Genomic DNA, 21,338 nt, shown 5'->3' with positions numbered 1-21,338 from the left:
GCAGTGACATAATTGTTCCGCGAATTAAGTTCCAGAATTCGATAGCACGTGGCAAATAGATGTACTTAAATTTATTAGAGGGTGCTAAGAATCCCTGGTTCCGGACAAGCCGCCATTGGAATCTGAACCAGGCAACGTTTAACGCTAGAACGTTATCTAGCAAGGCGAGTCTAGCAGTGCTATTGTAGGAATTAGAGGGTAGTGAATGGGATATAATAGGGCTCAGTGAAGTTAGGAGGACGAAAGAAGCATAGATAGTGCAAAAAAGCGGGCACGTCCTGTGCTACCGGGGTTTAGTGGAGAGACGAGAACTAAGAGTCGGATTCCTGATTAATAAAGATATAGCTGGTAACATACAGAAATTCTGTAGCATTAACGAGAGGGTGGCAGGTCTTGTTGTGAAACTTAATAAGAGGCACAAATTGAAGGTCGTACAGGTATACGCCCCTACATCCAGTCGTGATGACCAGGAAGTTGAAAGCTTCTATGAAGACGTAGAATCGGCGATGGGTAAAGTCAAAACAAAATACACTGTAATGATGGGCGACTTCCGTGCCAGGGTAGGCAAGAAGCAGGCTGGAGACAAGTCATTGGGGGAATATGGCATAGGCTCTAGGAATAGAAGGGGAGAGTTATTAGTAGAGTTTGCATAACAGAATAATATGCAGATAATGAATACCTTCTTCCGCAAGCGGGAGAGCCGAAATTGGACGTGGAGGAGCCCGAACGGCGAGACTAGAAATGAAATAGACTTCATACTCTGCGCTAACTCTGACATCATACAACATGTGGACGTGCTTGGCATGGTGCGCTGCAGTGACCATAGGTTGCTAAGAACTCGAATTAGCTTAGACTTGAGGAGGGAACGGAAGAAACTGGTACATAAGAAGACGATCAATGTGTTAGCGGTAAGAGGGAAAATAGAGGAATTCTGGATCAAGCTACAGAACCGGTACTCGGCTTTAACTCAGGAAGAGGACCTTAGTGTTGAAGCAATGAACAATAATCTTATGGGCATCATTAAGGAGTGTTGTGGGTCATCCTGTTGTGGGTCAATCCTGGTTATAGTGCGGAAAGGGTCCAATCTCAATGGCACGCATCCTTTTGAGTTCGGGAACCTGTAATGCGCCCTTGAAATAACTGCACCTCTTCCGCGGGTCGGCCCGGTATTGAGCAATCTTCGGGATGAGCCCACGTATGGGGAGTGCTTAACGCCTGCTTCACCTTTGCCGCGGCTCGGCCCGGCATTGTACTATCTTCGTGATCGACCCACGTATGGTGAGCGTTTAACGCCCGCCTCAGCTCCGTCGCGGGGTGGCTCGACATTGCACTACCGTAGGGCTCGGCCCACTTATGATGAGTGCTTAACGCCTGCTTCACCTCTGTCGCGGGGTGGCCCGACATTGCACTAACTTCGGGATCGGCCCACGTAAGGGGTACCATTTCACTTTGTGAAGATGGAATGGCAACGAAAGCTGACGACAGTCAAAGCTCTCAAACGAAAAGCAAAGTGCTTTTGCTGCCATTCCATCTTTACAGAGTGGAATGGTTGTCATCTTTTCTGTTTCTTCTGGCAATCGTTCTTTCCTTCATTCTTTCGTTCCTTTTATTGTCCTTTCTTGCTTCCGCTTCTTAATTCATATCCAGAATTTGCATATTTGTTTGCTCACGCGGGTATGATCCATTCCTGAAGATATTTTTTGCATCCCAGTTTTTTGTATCACTATATCAGACGCCACTTTTTTCTGGTATGAGCCATTGCGACAAGCCACTTAAGGCTTTGGCCCTAACTAGGGCGAGCACCCCCCCCCCCCTCCTTTGATCTTCGACGTCTTCGCCATCTTTGCCGAATGGAAGACGACGAAGTGTCTTCAGGCAGAACGCCGGCTCTTCCAGCTCTACTCATTTTGTGAATTTCCTAGACTTTGCCAGTGGACTGCTATTTCCTTCTTAACTGCGATGGAGATGGAGCCTCACGCGCGTCCGCCGGACTCGGCAGTGCCCGCGGCGGCTGCCTCCAGGAAGCGCAACGGCACCGAGAGCGACACGGACAGCGACGACACCATGCAGTACTATATCAGCGGTGAAGATTCTTGTGACGACACCTTCGAGCTGGTGCGGAGTCGTAAAGCAAAGTGAAGATTTCTCAGCGCATCATCGAATTACAGTGAGTCCACCGTGAGATCTTCGCGGGATATCGAGGAGCTCACCATCCTGTTCTCACCAGTTCTCGCCACTGACAACCTGAGACGCCTCAACAGGCAAGCCGTGTCTTCTCATCTAGAGGCGCTGTTTGCAAACGAAATCAAAGACATCAGAGTGAACACCCGTAAGAACGTGCTAGCGATTGACGTAGAACACGCGGCTGCGTTGGATTCCTTGCGTAAGATCACGGAACTTGGCGGGATGAAAGTCCGCCCTTATATTCCGCTGGGCAAACAAGTCCGTACTGGCGTAATTTACGATGTTGACGAGACCATTGTCGACTCCGATCTGTCCATCTTAATCAAGCCAGCTACAGAGAACACCATCATCACAAACGCGTTTCGTCTCGGCACGTTACGGTGTGTGAAGGTCATATTTAAGGGCGAATCCCTCCCATCGCATGTAAAAGTGGGCCACTTCCGACACGCAGTTCGCCCCTTTATACCAAAACCACTGCAGTGCTGGAAGTGCATGAAGCTTGGCCATGTGAGTAGTGTGTGCAATAACACTACCGCCTGTTCTCGCTGCACTGGGCCCCACACCACAAACACGTGCGAGGCCAGTGTGCTGAAGTGCACAAACTGCAGCGGCCCTCACGATGCATCTTCGAAGAAATGCCCTTTGATTCGAAAGGAAATGCAAATATTGAAGAAAATGGTTAGAGACCACTCGTCTCACCGAGAAGCAGCAGCATCTATTAAGCGACGACGATCACGTCGGCGACGTCGATCAAGACTCTCCAAAGCCTCTGCAGAACGCCACACACGTATATCACCACCCACTCTTCCGCCCAGGCCAAGCGCCGTCAGCTCAAAGGACACGGGTGCATCGAACAGCACGGCTGCTGACGCGTGGCCTGCACTCCCGAAGCTACATGCCCCTACTGAGCGAAGTGATGCTTCTACAGCAGGGGACACTTCGTCTGTTCCTGATAAATTGGCGGACCAAGATCAACAAATTGTTGTTATGATCAGCTCTCTGGTGAGTGCTATTCGTGTTCTTCTGGACAAGCTACAGACACCAACAGCTCGAAGTGCATTGTAAGTGTTGGATGCCATCAGTCCGGTTCTAGCCAGCCTTCAGAAGTCCAGTGCTTGAGAACTTCTACAGCAGAACCACGGCTCATCGACAACAACAACGATCGTTCCGGGATGATGTGAGAAGTGCCTCCATATTCCAATGGAATGCGAGAGGCCTGAGGTCCCGTATTTCGGAGTTTCGACAGTTCGTATTTGCAAACCATTTTCCTATACTGGTCATCTGTGAACCTAACTTATCAGCCTCCATAAGACTATCGGGATATGAATCTTTTGTTTCCAACACATATGTCCGCAGCAGTAAGGTTCTGGTCTACATTCGCAAGGACCTTACGTATTTTTCCCAACAAGTAGCGCCACACGACGGTAACCAATACGTCTGTGTTACTGTGGAAAAGAAGAAGCTGTCTTTTACTCTTATTGGCGTCTACCTATCCCCAACCAGTCAGTTTAATAGAAAAAGACTAGAAGATATTATGACTGCTACTCCCGGTCCTTGGATAATAACAGGGGATTTCAACGCTCACCACTATATATGGGGAAGCTCCAGGATAAACTCGAGGGGCAGGTCACTAATATCATTTGCATCAGGCCACAACCTATGTCTTCTAAACGACGGAAGCCCGACATTTCTGCGAGGAACTACGTACAGTAGCTGGCTTGACTTGACTTTGGTGTCACGTTGCCTGACTTTGAGCGTGCAGTGGTTAACTGATATTGAAACCCATGGAAGTGATCATATCCCGACCTATGTGAGAATTGATGGACTAGACGCCACATTACCGGTTGTTTCTCGCCAAATCGACTGGTCAATCTTTCAAGATCGCGTAGAAGACACATGCAAGACACATATTGCACGCAGATTAGAAGACATAATTGCGGACGCTATGCAAGATTGTACACACTGCTTCACACATCCATCAAAGCGTACAGAGAATGACATTGAATTGGAAAGGCTTCGTGCACTACGTCGCCGAGCTGAAAGGAGGTACAGGCGCACAAAGTCAATTCTTGACCTCAGAGAAGCTCGGCGCATGCAAAGGAAGATCAAACGCCATATGGATAAGCTAGCGGATGAAAGATGGAAATGTTTTTGCGACTTACTAGACCCCCGCAAGCCATTGTCCTGTGTGTGGCGTACCCTACGGGGTCCTTGCTCAAGTCCCCAGCAACGACACCCATTCAACGCCCTTGCTCTCTATCAAAACCGCTGTGAGATAGACATCGCAGAGGAATTTTGTGCGAACGTCGCCGGCGGCACAGTTTTAGTCCCTGACATGGCTCTAGGCAACATCCCCGGCCCACGAGATGCAAGTATGGACGCTCCATTCTCTATGGAAGAGCTAGAAGCTGCTATGGCGCTCTGTAAGTGTTCGTCTTCACCAGGGCCCGATGGCATAACATATACTGCTTTGCGCCTCCTAGGCAGAGAAGCACGAAGAGAACTCCTCAGCATTTTTAATAGTTCATGGCAAGATGGTGTCGTCCCACAGGAATGGAAACGCAGCCGCCTGGTACCGCTTCTAAAAGCAGGAAAGTCACCGCTCGAACTGGCATCCTATCGGCCTATAGCTCTTGCCAGCTGCGTCGGGAAGCTCATGGAACGTATGATCCTCATGCGTCTCGAATGGTACCTTGAACACCACAAGATTTACCCTGACTCTATGGCGGCATTTCGACGGGGTCGTTCATCGATTGACAATGTCATCGATCTCGTAACATCTGTGGAACAACAAAAATATCGGAAGCGATTATCAGTAGCACTCTTTCTTGACGTGAAAGGCGCTTACGACAACGTTTTCCATCAAACCATTCTAGACGCACTTTTGACAATTGAACTAGGAGGACGAGTATATAGATGGGTCAGTAACTACTTGACACAAAGGTCCTTGTTCGTACGAACGGAAGATGGTCCGACTACCGGCCACTACTCATGCCGAGGCGTTCCCCAAGGTGGTGTTCTAAGCCCTATTCTTTTCAACCTCGCTCTTCTTGGGCTGGCCGAATCCCTACCGGAAACAGTGAGTGTTTCAATCTACGCCGACGACATCTGAATCTGGACATCAGCGGTCACTCGCCTGCAGGTTCGCGCACGGCTACAGAAAGCAGCAACACAGGCATCTGACTACCTTCACGCACAAGGCCTTACCATCTCAACAGAAAAATGTGCGTTAGTCGCTTTTACGCGAAAAGCGGTGACTCCTTATCCGGTATGCATCAATGGTCAGCCTATCTCCTACAAGAGAAATCACCGGTTTTTGGGCGTCATTGTAGACCGAGACCTCACTTGGAGCCCTCATGTTGCCCACTTAAAGAAGAAGCTCACATCTATTGTTCACGTCTTCAAGTTCATCGCCGGCAAAACATGGGGATCGTCAGTGGGCTCCATGCTACAGTTATATCGAGCACTGTTCATCGGATTCCTACGCTACAGTTCTCCCGTGCTTGCTAAAACATGCAAGTCAAATCTTCGAGAACTTCAGAGCGTGCAGGCGCAGGCACTACGTGTTTGCCTAGGTTTTCCGCGCAGTGCCTCAACAGCTGGAACCATTGTAATGGCTCAAGACCATCCGATCACGACTTATATTAGTACCGAAACGCTAAGAGCCCATGTTCGTCATGTTTCACGGATGCATTCAAGCTCTCTTGCGTGCCTGCCGGAACGACGACCACAGGCATTCTTCTCCAACAAAGTCAGCATCCATCGTGCCTCCTTACCATCGGGTTTCACACCCTCTGCACGTTCAACCTCAGCTTTGTGGTGTTTAAAACAACCTCAAGTGCGTCTTACGGTTCCAGGAATAAGAAAGAAGACCGACCTGCCTACCTTGGCCTTGAAGCAAGCAGCTCTGGATTGTTTGCACACTTTCTACTTTGATCGAATACACATATATACGGATGGCTCTTCCACTCAGACCAGCTCCACCAGCGCAGTGGTTATACCATCACGATCACTAAGCATCCAATACAAGATTTCTCATTTGACAACATCGACTGGTTCGGAGCTTGTTGCCCTCCGAGGTGCCGTTGATTATATTAATAACCAACCGACTAATCGGTGGGCTATATTCTGCGATTCCAAGGCGGCCTTACAATGTCTTCTGGCATCTCTTCGTCGCGGGTCATGTGAACAACTCGTGTCGGAGATACGAGAAATGCATCATCTCATGATCGCGAAAGGACACGACGTCGTGTTTCAGTGGCTGCCTGGTCATTGCGGTATCTCCGGCAACGACCTCGCTGACGAAGCTGCTAGAAAAGCACACGAAGGAGCAAACCTTGTTTCAATACCTTTATCGCGGACCGACGCAGCCCAACACTTAGGCAAGCTAGCGCACTCTTTGACATTGGAGAAGTGGCACACATCTCCGGCAACGAATTCACTCACCATCGCTTGCATTCCCTCGATACCTCTATGCAACTGTAGCTGTTACCAGGTCTTCCGCGAAATGAGGAAACAGTGCTGTGCCGCTTACGTTTGGGAGTCGCATTCACAAATGCTTATGCATTTCTGATTGGAATGGCTGATAGCGCCGAGTGCTATGCCTGCGGTGTCGAGGAAACCATAGAACACCTACTGTGCTACTGCCCATCTTATGAAAACGAAAGGCAAGACCTCTGCACAGCTCTCAATAAGCTAGATGGGAAGCCGTTCACCTTGAAGAAGATCTTGGGACCATGGCCTCGCATATCGCAGCTACAAAAGGCCACAAAAGCGCTGCTGCGATATTTGAAAGCGACCGGATTGAGTGAGCGCCTGTGATTCGGACTGAGTGACCGACTGATATCTCCAGTGGACTTTCTCTTCTTTTCATCTTTCCGTCCCCCTTTCCCTTTCCCCAGTGTAGGGTAGGCAACCGGGCTCAGTCCTGGTTAACCTCCCTACCTTTCTTTTATCATTTTCTCTTTCTCTCTCTCTCTCCCCATCTTTGCCCGAGAATACGCCAGGATCACGAGGAGCGGGGAGAGTGATGTATGTCGTCGAAGTGGCAGCAGGTGTCGGAGGCGGCTGAGTCGAGTTGTCATCGCCGGGAGCCATGTCATATGCTCGACGTACCGTCTACTGCGAGGCTGCGTGACGAGGTACAGGGAACGTCCACCTCCACCAGATATGTTACGTAGGAAGACGCAAATGAAAAGCTATATGCAAGTATATTTACAAGGGAATATGCCGCACTTGGCCAAGAGGCAACAGCCCGCGCTAGCCTCCAATCGTCGTCGTCGTCTTCTCACTGCTTGCCTCTTCGTCATTGGGAATACTGTTCCATAGCACTATATATTGTGAACATAAACACGTTCTCCCTGCGACAAAGCCTTACGCTTTTACCAGAAAGGAAACATTTTACATGTAGAATAGTATTCCTTCGAGTGCCAGACCACAGATTTTCTTTCATTATTGGTATTTAAACTTGGAAAAAAAAATATCAAGTGAACCACCGACCCGGGACACTGTACGAACTGTTGCTGCCGATATTAGTATACGATTTTTGTTCTTCGCACGAGGAAAATGCAACATTTTATTAGTTCAACAATGCATTTTATTCGACATATCCGTGTAGTCACATATTTTTGTGAGAGAAACGTTGGTTAGTTCGACCGGCAGCCTTCGACGACCACACATATACGAATGTTTATAACACGTCACATTTGCGCTCATCGCTTCTTGGCCTTACACTGTACACACAAAAGACCGAGCACAGTGATGTGCTTAGTTCTTCTATTTTTGATGCCCTTACACCGGTCTAGCGGTCTCAGCTTTGTGCATCTAGACTAATTTCGTTCTTTCAATGTAGGGCAATATTCCCCGCACCGGACGTGAACTGTTACTCATAGGAGTGACACTGGCTTGTAAACGCCACTGCGGTCCGTATCGTGTATCTCCTGCAGAACGTCGCGTAATCACTGAACAATTCGTCGATGTGTTTCGCCGCCAGATGATACGACCTTCCAACAGCCCATGGGCATCCCCTGTCACCGTTGTTAGGAAGGAAGATGGTCCTGTGAGATACTGTGTGACCCACCAGTGCCTCAACAAGATCACCCGCAAGGACGTCTACCCTGTCCCGCGCATATACAACCTGAATGAAAATCTATAAGGCGCAGAATGATTTTCATCTCTATATTTGGGCTCTGCATATTGGGAAGTACCCATGGCAGACGCCGATCGACTGGAGAGCTTTCGTCACACCCGACAGCTTATACGAATTTGACGTAATGCCTTTTAGACTTTGTAATGCACCGGAAAATTTCGAGGGCATGATGGTCACAGTTCTACGCGGCTTGAGGTGGCACACGTGCTTGTGCTACCTTGCTGACATTGCAGTTTTTGCTACTGATTCCCCCCCCCCCCCACATTCAACGGCTCTGCTGTGTTTTGACAGGTTTAACAAACGCTGTCCTACAACTAAACCAAAAGAAGTGCCGATTGGTATTTCTGCCGCTGACAATTATAGGTTAAGTCATATCTAAGCATGCAATGCTCCCCGATCCAGGCAAACTTCGGACAGTCGCCGAATTCCATGAGCCAACGTCCGTGAAAGAATTGCAAATTTTCGTAAATCTGTGTTCTTACTTCAGACGCTTCATCCGCAATTTCGCCGCCATCATATCGCCCCTGACGAAGCTACGTAGAAGCAACGCACCCCTCACTTCGTGGTATTCCAAGTGCGAAGAGGCCATCACAAAGCTTCGTCGCTGGCTAACATCTCCAACAATTTTGCGCGATTACGACCGGACATGCCCTACCGAGGTGCACACAGATGTCAGCGGTGTTGGCCTCGGCGCTGTGCTTGCCCGGTTCAAACAGGGGTTTCCTGAGTATGTCGCGGCTTATGCAAGTTGTACGCTTACGAAAGATTAGACCAATTACACTGTGATGGAAAAATCATGTGGCCATCATCTAGGCTCTCAATAAGTTCCGTCCTTATTTGTATGACCATCCATTTGATGTAATCACGCCCTATATTGCACTATGTTGCTGTAGTCCTTAAAATCCCTCAGGCCGTCTTGCCCAATGGGCACTTTGCCTGCAGGACTAAGATATCAGCATGCTGCACCGCAGCGGACGCCCGCATTCTGACGCTGACGCCATCTCGCGCTCGCCCTTACCTGACGACAACGCCTGCTGTTCACTATTCCAGTTTACAGTTTCTTCGCTCGACCTTACCACTATCGCTTCTGAACAGCGCAACGACCATTGGATTGCCTCTCTCAAAGACTTGCTTTCTGGTTCATGAGCACAACCAACCACTCACAGGTTGCGCCGTTAAGCTCACCATTTCGCAGTTTGCGACAACCTGCTATACCAACGCAATTATAATCGCGGCATGCACCAGTGGTCAATGGTAGTACCTCGCAGACTCTCTGACCCGCAGTGTGCACACTCGGGAGTTTTCAAAACGTACCAGCGCTTCTGCAGTGGTAATAGTGGCCAGGCATGTACAGCCACGCTCACAAGTTCGTTCACTCTTGCCCCGATTGTCAGCCATGTTGGAATCTTTACCTTGCTGTGCCCGGCCCTTTGGGCGCGTCGACATTGATTTGCATAGGCTCCTTCCCCTGGCATGGACTGGAAAGCACTGGGCCATTGTAGCAGTCGACCACCTCTTGTTTATTCCTGAACACAGACGGGCCGATAGCGTGTAGGCGGACTCAGCGTGCACACAAGGCGTAACCTTCAATGGAAGGGAACGATCTCGGCGCGTGTATCTACTGAGTGCTACAGCGATTGTATTTGAACCTCAGAACCTTTCGACTACTAATTTCTAGTACGCTGAGAAAAGTAGAAGCGAACTAATTGCCTTAGCTTTGTTATCACTGCGATAATATCAATCAACTGCTAGCTTAATTCCTCCAGTCCGTTCAACCGGGACCGTGCATCTGCTGGGTTTCTATTTCGTGTCCGACTCGGCAACACTTTCATACTACGCGGTCATCGCGTGCGTCATCGCCTATAAACAAATAGAAAATATTACAGGAATATGTCACGAACACTGATATCAGAAGTGCGGTGAACGTGACGCAATGTAAACGTATGCTCTTCTGCTGTGGCCTGGTTGACGCCAGTTGATAAAAAAAAAGAAAAGTAATAGGAGCTACTAAAAGCGAGGTGTTAGCTGCGTTTGCACGTTTTTGTTGAAGAACATAGGTGTACTCAAAGTCAAAATGGAAGTCCAGAAAACAAAAGTGAGAAGTTATCTTCGGGGTCATAAATGCAAATATGAACGGAGCATTTCAAGCAACTTTTTTCCAAGCTGCAACACGAAACAGGCATTTATGAGACCGAAATATAGCGTTATTTTGGAACGGTGATTAGCACCTCCCGTTAAATTATATCAAGAATTTATTTCCACCAGCGCCTAAATTCCTTCCCTACAGGAGAAAGTCTGACACAAACGCAACCACTGCAAACTGCAGTATGAGCCAGCGCGCTCGAAGGAGAGCCAGCGTGTTTATAGGACATACGAGTGCGTTGCAGCGTCATAGCAGTGAAATCAGCGTCTGATCCGGTGCGTGTGCAACCCACATGGCGACTCTGACTAGCACTTAGGCAAGGAATCCTTCGTGAGATATGGATGAGTACGTCCGGGAGCAGGATCGAAACAAAAAGGGGTTTTATTTTACATTATCTATAAATAGAAAGCAGCCATCAGATTCCAATCAGAGCTCATACATGTCTGCAGCCGCCAAGCCATCAAGACACCCGTGTCTGCATGCGTCCGGACGCCTTATCACTTCCTCTCTGCACCGAAAGCCCGCTTTTAAAATGTTATTCTTCCCTAATTTCCTAGAAAAATGAATTCGGTGACCTTGTTGCGACCAATCAGAAGTGTCGTATAGTTCACAGAACTCCGCCTCCGATAACCAACCTTCAAACGAAGGATGAGACAATCTCGAGGCAAAGTTAGTTCGCGCTCCTTCCACGAATGTGTTCGGCCTTATTACCGCCTCTAGGGAAGGCGGTGAACGCGGTCGGTTCTAAGTAAGCCGCTAGTATGCCCGTCACAGTCGGGGCCGGGCACTTCTGCCGCTGTCTCGGCGCTGGTGAAGAGGGGCTGCTTCGGCGGAAGCACCAAAAGAATCCGCACGACGCATTCGGGGAGCAACAGTCTCACCCGCTATAGGAAGATCTGACCTGAGGGTCACCAACTGTCAGGTGGCCTGAAGCGTCGGTGTTCAGTCGCGAGTGATGGCTGATGACAATGACATACCACAGCTTGGAGTTGCAGCACTCGCTCGATTGTTGCCTTCTTCCTGGAAACACAAGCACGCACACAACCACAGGACAGAACAAAGCGCCGTACTCGCATCGAAGGCCATCGGATCTAGCAAACAAATCAACACACGTGGCCTATCTAATAAACACCAAAACCAGCCATCAATCAAGTTACTAAACCTTCGCTGATGCCTACAATTTTGTGACTAAACCAAGGATTCACAAAGTTCTCGCTAGACATGATATGCAAGCGCCCGAAATCCGCTCAAGTCCACCAGGCTTCGCTTGACCCGTTAATTTCGACCCAAAACCTTTGTGCCCGCCAAAGCGAGCTCTCATGTAGCTGTGCTTTCAACTAAGCGAGACTGTCGTGCTACATGAGACCAACGTTAAGGTTCGCAAGTATGCTTTTATGTAATTATCATTGAAATATCATATGCAGCAAAAACGTCATGAATAGCCTATTCGTACTCCACGTTCGTTATTACCACACGTACTAGTGCTACTGAGAGCCACATTTAATTATTGGATGTATTCTCAGAGTCGCTCTCACTTTCCGCTCGAAACTTATACGTGTGACTAACGCACCAACATTTCCTTTCTCTTGTCCATAAAGGACACGCTCTAAAGAAATAACGAATCTCACGTAAATTACGTGCTCAAATCGACAAAAACTATTCGCGTTTATGTCTAAATACTTCCCTCCGCCCGAGTCCAAGGACTCGAGGCCGTCGCCTAGGCTTGGCTGCTTATGGCCCCACCCGGCCCAAATCGCCGGACGTTTGCAATAAAGTTTTCACTCACTCACGCGGTAAACGAAACTCAGAATGCTGCCGTTTTTTAAATTCACGCTTCTTTATGTCCACGCAATACACGCTTGAAAGGAATGGCACAAACACTTTCTAAAATTGCACAGTTAAACAACGGCTCTTTCAAATAACGCGTTTTACTTTGAAAGAAAAATCTGGCGAAGATTTCCGAACTAATACCAAAGTATGCGACTACAGGCCTCTAACAAATAACCTGGACTTGATGTTACAAACGTATCTCACACAAAAGAAAACATATCTGCTTAAAAAAAAGAATGACATCTCGAGAAAACAGTTTCAAAAATCTCCAAAAATTTATGCGCATGCAAACGATCGCTTTAAGAATATCATAAGCTTCTTCTAAAACAAATTATCTAAGCAAAGCTCGAACCTTGTTTATCAAGAAACGTGTAACCGAACACTACAATGAAAAAATCTGTTGTTTTCCTAAAACTATTGCAATTTCTCATTATCAAAAGCCTACGATTGCGGGATATGTTTAGGCCATACTCGAGGCAGGCTCAGTCTGAAGGCTCGTCTTGTCAGCCAGCATGCATACTTACCGGCTACATGCTTTCTTGATATCTTACTGCAACTTCACGGCTGTGCATGACCAATTTGCGTCGTCATACCACCTCGCTCTCCTGCGTCATGCCTAGTACATGAAAAGAACCCAAGGATGCGGAACAGAATTGCTCCCTGGCCTTTGTTCATCTTTGCGACGAACGGCCCTTTCTTTTCTTTTTCGTCAGCCGGCTCTCACGCACCCTGAATGGAAACTTTCCTAGTGACAAACGCGAATTTTGAACTTTTTTGACTGCGCTCCCCAGACGGTTTAACGCCTCTACTGGGCCACGTTGCTTTTTCTGCAGCATTCCTAGCTCTGCCGCGCCGCTCTTTCCTAGCACGCTTCCTGGTGCTCATTTCCGAGCCTTACGCTCGCATCTCGGACTGACTGGTACTAATATCGTGGGTCACAATTGTCATCTCAACCACACAGTATGAATAATTTGCGGGTAAATCATTCCTATCATTGCTACCTCGATTGGCGGAGGGCCTCAGATATTTCTGGAGAATGCAGCTATTTTCATTTGCGAAAGGTTGCTCGCATACCTGGGAGCTGTCCACAACTGCACTGCCCTGCCTGCATTGTGCTTTAGAGCACTTTTCTTACCAATGCAAGTCTGCACAGGCGCTCTTGTCTAACGAACCTGTGTCACTGAGGACTTATGCAAGAGCTACCGTCGCGACGTACTCCCTTGATAACTGCGCCAAATCGTCCACAGCTGGCTTAGCTGCTTCTCTAGCACTCCATTGGCACAGTATCTCGTCTCATTCAATCCGGACCTACGCCGCGGTCTACGGATCAGGCATCCCCCGTCAATGTAAATTTAGGCTCACGAGGATTAGCTTCTCTTTGTACCATTGGAAGAACGCTCCGTGCTACTTCTGCGCACGTTCAGTGCGCTACGGGTGCCTCACATATCTGCTGCTCCTCTTCAAAACGCTGTTTTATTCTTTTTATATCCTGTGTTAGAGCTTAGTACTTTCCATCTTGTTGCCTAATCCATTCCTGCGTTTCTAATTCCTTGTCAAGGACAATTGTTTCATGTTCCTGCTCCTTTAGAAATAGAATGCTGAAGTATCCAAGTTTTCCCGATCCCCCGTTTAAAATGACTCTAATTTCGGCGTCCGAGCTGTAATCCTCTACCATTACGTCGGGCTGTTCATACAACCGCAACAAGCTAGCTCTCGTCAAGCCCATGAGGTCCATGGTGATTACTTTAAGCTTTGGCTCAACTATGCCACAATACCTGTAGCGAACTCAGCACAAATTGCAATTCAAATAAAAAACTACATGCTTCACTTCTGTTTTCTATATGTGAACTGAAGCCTGGAAAATACAGCAGAAACCAAACGCATACCCGTGAACTGAAGCCTGGAAAATATAGCAGAAACCAAACGCATACCCTACGAAGAATCATCATGTCTCCGAGTTTTCCTCCAGAGCATTGAACCAATTGCAAAAAGACGTAAATCCTTAGTCTCTTTTAATTCGCTAGAATTCCGGTAGATGACTACGTACCACTTTCTCGCAAACAAGTTTGAGGTCTGGCTTTAGTAGCTGGTCAGATATGTTGAAAGCTGCTTTCCACTGAGATGCGAAGCAACCACAGTGTCATTATAGGTATGCGCTATATTGGCTTTTAGTAAGTGCAGGCTAAAAGATCCGATGACTCAAGCACAAAAACAGGCACTTATCCTGTACTGTGCAGTCAAGATGTGCTGCGTTCACCCAGCCGCTCGCGAACCAGTTGTTCGTAATTGGTGTTGCCTGCAGGATCCATCTTGCCGCTGTCATTCAGTTGTTGCGAATCGGGGTAGCGTTTAGGCAAGGAATCCTTGGTTCCATATGGATGAGTACGTCTGGGAGTAGGATAAAAATAAAAATGGGGTTTATTTTACATTATTCGCATATTCAAACAAGTCTTCAGACTATAGTCGGAGCTCATACATGTCAGGACGCCCGCGTCTGCCGGTGTGGGGACACCTTAGCACTTCCTCTCTGCACTAAAGGTCCACTTTAAAAACGTTCTTCTTTCCTAGCTTCCTACACAAGGCAATTCATTGGTCTGGTTGCGGCTAATCAGATCTGTCGTATAGTCCACAGAACTACACCTCCATTGACCAACCTACGAAACAAGGACGAAGCAATCTGGAGACAAGGTTCGTTCGTGCTCCTTCCACGAAACAGTTCACGCTTGTTACCGCCTCAAAGGCGGTGGAGGACGACGAAAAAACTCCATTTTGACTGGGAACTTGGGACTTCGCAGGCTACCTGGGACCCGCACGACTCCACCCTCAAGGCAGGGCGGCGAAAACGGTCGTTTCTAAGTAAGCCGATTGTATGACTGTCACAGTCGGGGTCGGGCATGCTGTCACCGTCTGGGCCCCACTGCTTCCTTGGTGGAAGCACAAAAAAATGTGCACTGTTCATTTGGGATGCCCATTTGCCCGTCACAGTAGGCGTCGCGCACTCCTGCCACCGTCTGGGCACTGGTGAAAGAAGCTGCTTCGAGGGAAGCACGCAAAGAATACGCACGGCTGATTGGGGCGCAACACCCAGGCTCTCAACCAGCGAACGCGTGGCCTCCGTATATGGGAGCTCTCGCCCGAAGGTCTCGATGAGACAAATTATAAGAGACCTCTGCAGCCGCTGCCCACCTCCGAGGATTATATGTGGGGACTTCAACGCGCACCATACTCTCTGGGGCGACAAGGCGATTGATGCACGTGGAAAGCAAAGTGTTAGTGCTTTAAACACCGAGGGACTCTGCGTGGCAAATGACAAACAGCCAACGTTTTTTCGACCACCGGCATCTTACAGTGTCATTGGCTTGACGTTACACTCAGCAGACATCCTCGCATCGTCAACGACTTGTAAAGATAGAATGGGCAGTGATCATTTTCCTGTCTTCGTTAACATTGCTGGATATAGAACCAACGGCCGAAGATCCTGTCCTGTGACGCATTGGGATACGTACAGGGACGGCCTAAGCGAATCATCTGGAGACCTGTTCGCGGACATGCTACGTAGCCAGAGATTGGCTACCGCTTAGCTGAAGCTACCCGACCACTTCCTGCTCCGGATCTAAAGCTCAAAAACGGAGGCTGATGGAGGCTGATGAAACGGAGGCTGATGAGGACGAAGGGCGACTCACCAGTGAAGACTGTATATAACAGGATTAACGCAGTGATTCGACGTTATACAAGGAAACTAAGAAGAGATCAATGGGCATCATTTGGTGCAAGCCTATCGGTCTTCACGCCAGTTCCACGGATATGGTGGGTCGTTAATAACCTTGCTGGAAACTTTCGACCAAACAAGCCATTTGAAGCCCTAGCATTGAAGTTAGGCAAGACACTCGCTTGTCTTGCGAATGCCTTCGCTGAAGTATACTCTTCCGGCAAGTCAGTAGGCACAACCAACCCGCTTCCGCCGCTATCGTCGTCTCTAATGGATGCTCCTTTCACACTCAGAGAGCTGGAACTAGCTATGAGCAGCCTCCGACGTCGCTGTGCGGTGGGATCTGACCTTATCAGTAATCAGATGCTGACTAACCTACCGGTTGAGAGACGGCGTGATTTGCTAGCATTTTTTAACCAAGTCTGGGCCAGTGGGGCTATCCCACATTTATGGAAGGTAGCATGGGTGGTACCGGTTCTGAAGCCTGGAAAGAATCCTGCAGCTCTGGACTCATACAGACCGGTATCACTGACCTCGTGTGCAGCGAAGCTAATGGAGAAGATGGCGTGCACAAGACTCACTTGGTATGTCGAGCAGGGTCGAAAACTACCATCGTGCACGACTGGGTTTCGGCAGCGTATAAGCACTCAAGACAATGTGCTGGACCTGCTAAGCCACATAGAACATTGCAGTGGGGACGGCCTGTCGACACTTGTTATTTTTATGGATCTTTCTAAGGCTTACGACGACGTGTCTCAAAGAGCCATCATCAGCCAGTTACAAGCTATAGGCGTCACGGGTCATCTCTTGCACTTCATAGATACGTCCCTCAATGATCGTCGCATCAGAGTTCGTCTTGGCGGCACTTTCAGCGATGAAATACGTATATTTCGTGGTGTGCCACAGGGGAGTGTTTTATTTCCCTATTATTTAACATTGCCATGAGTAGCCTCCCAAGAGTACTAAACCATCTAACACCAGTGAAAATATCTATATATGCCGATGATATCTGCACATGGGTCTCCGGCTACCAGCATCGCCGCCTCGCACGAATAGCCCAGGGAGCAATAAAAGCCATTCAGGGCCAGTTTGCAACGATTGGATTATCACTATCAGCAGAGAAATCATCATTCGTACTATTTCCTGGATTAGAAAGAAAATCTACACGCTTGACCCTTGACGCATTCGACAAGTCACCAACGTCCGATTTCTGGGCGTTACCTTAGACCACAGGCTACTCTGGCGCCGCGGTGTTGACCACGTTGTGGCGTCATCGTCACCGAGGCTACATGTGCTCAAGCGAGTCGCTGGCATACGCTGGGGCAACCACCCGACGTCGATGATACGGCTACATACAGCGTTGGTTACCAGTCGAATCCTGTATCAGCTACCTCTTATGTCACCCTCAGACAGCCAATACGAGCGCTTAGAAGCCATACACAGATAATGTATCCGACTTTGCCTTGGAGTCCCTCAGCCAGCGTCAAACAAGAAAGTGCTCTACGAAGCTGAGTCACGCCCTCTACGACTTCAGGCTTCCGCGGCTCTGATGGTCCAGCTCATACGATTGAGTGAGTCTACGCCCGGTAGAGCCATCTTACGACGTATCGGTAACAGGCCGCGCTCACATTTTTATGCAGCATTGAACACGCTTCGCGTATTAGGATTGCGCTGTTCGAGACAGAGGGAAAGGATAGAACCACTCTGGACATTCGAGGACATCACATGCAACTTAAGGGTACCACGATTGCAATCAAAGAGCTGCATGCCATCTGCAGAAGCCAAGTCATTAGTCCTGGAACACCTGAACACGACTTACCCGAATCACCTACAAGTATACACAGATGGCTCTGTCAAGGCAGACGAAGACCGCTGCGCGGCTGCATTCTGTATTCCCTCTCTAAGATATACGTGGTCTGGCCGTCTGGACTGTATAGCCTCGTCGACAGTTGTGGAAGGCGCAGCAATAGCTTCTGCTCTGCGCAAATTAAAGATTGTGCTTCTGCAGAATGTGGTGGTCCTTACGGACTCAAAGGCCGCATTACAACAAGTACACAATGGTTTGCCATCCCTCAAGTTCCCACGCAAATCACTAGCCATCGTGAAAGAACTCCACAACAAAGGCTTCACAGTAAATTTTCAATGGATTCCCTCCCACATTGGTATCTCAGGAAACGAAAACGCTGATGCGCTTGCATACGCAGCGCTCCATCATCCTCCGAAAATCAAGGCTCTAAAAAGTAATCAAGTGCAAAAATCTGACATTCGAAATCACTTTGCGTCGCTTTGGGCGCCACCGCATATGCCCTGCGTGACCAAGAGATTGCACCGAGAGGAAGCCTCGCGTCTATATCGAATAAGGACAGGATCCGCTAATACACCGGCCTGGTTATTTAAAACGGGGCGAATCAATTCTCCTAACTGCACGGCATGCAAGGAGACAGGAGACCTTGAGCACTTTTTGTGGTCGTGCCAGCAATTCCAAGATGAAAGAGACACTCTCCTGAAGTATCTGCAAAACAAGGACCTTCCACATGCGCGCCTGCAACGCCTTATATTTCCCGAGGGAGCAGTTATAGCCCGCAAAGAAACTTCACGTCTCCTCATTGAATTCTTAAGAGAGACTGGTTTGATGGACATATGGTGAAACCCTTTAGCGGTATTGTGCGAGACGCTCGGGTGGAGCAATTACCGGCCTTGTTCGCCAGGCTAAACCCGTCTGGTGCTACAATCCACCACCACCACCACCACCACCACCACCACCACCACCACCACCACCACCACCACCACCATCTCACGGGTATCCAAGTGACTCTCTGCGAGGGGCAGTGTCCCCAGTGCGATCCAATGTGGAAATTGTTGTGGGGTTCAACGTGGCTCGAACCAATTATACGAGCGAGAGCCCTGTTCAGCATGGTTAGACACGGTTCTTCAGTTCTTCTTCCCGGCCAGTTATATCGGCAGGGCACTACGACTCAGCCTGGCGAATAACGAAGAGTCTATGCACTCGTACCAGTATGTGCTTCATTCATGGCGAGACTGAGTGACCAAGCGCTGCCAAAGCAGCTGTTAACGTCGGACTGGTAACGTCGGACTAAATGCGCATTATATAGTCCGACGTTATCGGAGCTTGGGCGAGCGTCCCTCGATGTCGGGCGCATCGAAGCGCGTTGGCAGCGTCCGGTTACGTGTTGGCTATTTCAGTGCGACGAACCTGTGGTCGAAGAATAAACGATGTTACTGTCGCCAACGTGACGTAGCGTATGCGCGCGTTCACGCTGCGTCGGACTATATTTAACTCTTTTAACTCTCGCCTGGTACCGTGCCTAGTAACCTTCGCCTAGCGAACGCAGCTGTGACGCCTCTCCACAACGCTGGTGTGGCGTGACGCCACACCTGTCACACTTGCACTTCTGCGGCGCAAGGTCATTGCGACACGATGAATGACCTTGAGAGACATGGCGTAGTAGAGCTTTCGCTAGAAAAAACGCGCTGGTTTCACAAAGTAACGCACTGCAAGACGCTGCCTTTTGTAAAAAAACGATATAGCATTAATATACCTCAATATATGCGGAGTGTCCGCTTGGAGCGTCCATATAATTAATTGCTAGCGCAATGAAAACTATGTGAATGGCAGCTCTAACTCAAGAAAAATAATAGTACTTATATTTCGTCCCAGAGCACGGACTTAGTGGACATTATAGCAACTCTCTTTACTAGACCGCGGCAATATGAGTCATTATTAATATAGCCAGTGCTGCCAATAAAACTACCTCAAGAGTGAATTTTCTGTTAAACCACTTCTGGGAATTACCAAAATTGTCAGCCTATATTCGTCCGCCTACAGCACCGCATCTGTAGGCACAACTGCTACAGTTGGATGCGGAGCGCGGGTACAGTAATGCTAATTGCGTTCTGAAGCACGATAACGTCACCTGCGCTGCATTCAGATACGAATGAGATAACACGCGATGCAGAAAACACTCTGAAGCGATCTTTTCGCCCATATAATTCATTATTGAAATGCAAAACCTATCACTAAACGCAAGCGCTGCTGGTCTGGCAGATCAAAATAAACTACTTCTGCTTCATTCGGGGGGGGGGGGGGGGGGGGCAACAGCCTATAAGTTTATGTATCTTTCGTTTTTGTTGTCTCATCAATTTATCGCGAAGAAGCCAAGTGGAAGAAGGCAGCAAACATTTTCCACATGTAATACCTCAACTGTTAGCCTGGAGTTGACATAGTGACGAATACGAGAAGCAGTTCAATTTAATGCGACTCGTTAAAATTTCGTTTTTGATAGCAAAATGCTATTTTACTTGTTGCATGTTGATTTCTGAGTGTCATGAATTAATTTCCGACTCAAATGTAGGTGTGAAAGTCGTGTTGGGATCTCTGCTGGGCCACCGGGTGCACCATCACGAGGAGCTATACAACCCTGGCCTCGATGCTGTGATTATTGTGGCTCATCTGCAGCTCAAAGAAGACCGTAAAATGACCTAATTGCTTGACTCAGCTTGTGTATATCACGGAGATGTCTTCATGAAATTAGTATGACATAGGATCATGAATTTTCTCTGTACCGATACCAACATTCACATGGTGTAAAGGCCATGGCTCTTTCTGTTAAATAAATAAAGTACTTAGCAGGCTATCAAGTCTCCCATATTGATTGCGTTCTGCTTACTCCCAATTGCGTTAAAACAGTGTTACAAAAGTCCCGTGAAGAAAAGATACATGCACATAGCAGGAAGTATTTTCGAGTCATTTCCTTTTTCTGTCGTAGAATGCAATTAAGCTTCCGGAACGCAAAAAATAAACTGAGAGCTGAAATATTTGTTGTTTAAGCATTTCGTACACCATAGTTTCTCGCCAAATTATTCGGGCGTGGCTTGCAGTAGCTGTCTGCTACACGACTACTAGATACAGACGCACAGGTATTTATGAGAAGAAGTGTACATGTTTGTACACACATATCTGTATAAGAAAAAAAGGTACAGGGCATCCCTACTATCACACCAAGATTTAAAAAATATACAAATGCCCCGTAGCAAAAAGGAACCAAGCTTATGCTAATTGCCGCCACTTGGAGATACTGAGATGTACAGTTCTTAACTGCACAAAAGAAACTATAAATAAATGGAAATCAAAGTGGATAAAAACCAAACGGCCACAGGTGGGATACGAATCCAAGTCCTTTCCTTACGCATGCGATGCTCTTACAATCATTATCAAAAAAACTTCGGAACGCTTCTAGGGGAATGAGGTAAAGCCGGAGGGCGGGAAATGTTTACCAATATTTCGTAACCCGCTCTAACCTTCA

At 48.2% G+C, this 21,338-nt stretch overlaps 1 protein-coding gene and 1 long non-coding RNA gene across 9 annotated transcripts in view; one reads left to right on the top strand and one right to left on the bottom strand.

Moving 5' to 3' along the window:
* LOC135920801 (uncharacterized) overlaps positions 1-20,669 on the top strand; it is a 183,680-nt gene extending 163,011 nt beyond the window's left edge. For all 8 annotated transcript variants that reach the window (XR_010570318.1, XR_010570320.1, XR_010570319.1 and 5 more), the window contains one exon: positions 20,388-20,669. Coding sequence is in view for 1 of the 8 variants with exons in the window: in XM_065455067.1 (XP_065311139.1) it covers positions 20,388-20,508 (121 nt within the window). In the remaining 7 variants the exon portion in view is untranslated. The remainder of the gene's footprint in view (positions 1-20,387) is intronic.
* LOC139048815 (uncharacterized) overlaps positions 1-21,338 on the bottom strand; it is a 171,001-nt gene that overhangs the window by 83,129 nt on the left and 66,534 nt on the right. The gene's annotated exons all lie outside the window — the stretch shown is intronic.

Source organism: Dermacentor albipictus, chromosome 8, assembly GCF_038994185.2.
Source record: "Dermacentor albipictus isolate Rhodes 1998 colony chromosome 8, USDA_Dalb.pri_finalv2, whole genome shotgun sequence".
Classification (NCBI taxonomy): domain Eukaryota; kingdom Metazoa; phylum Arthropoda; class Arachnida; order Ixodida; family Ixodidae; genus Dermacentor; species Dermacentor albipictus.
The sequence above is the reverse complement of the archived record's forward strand: the minus strand, read 5'-3'. Positions and strand labels throughout refer to the sequence as shown.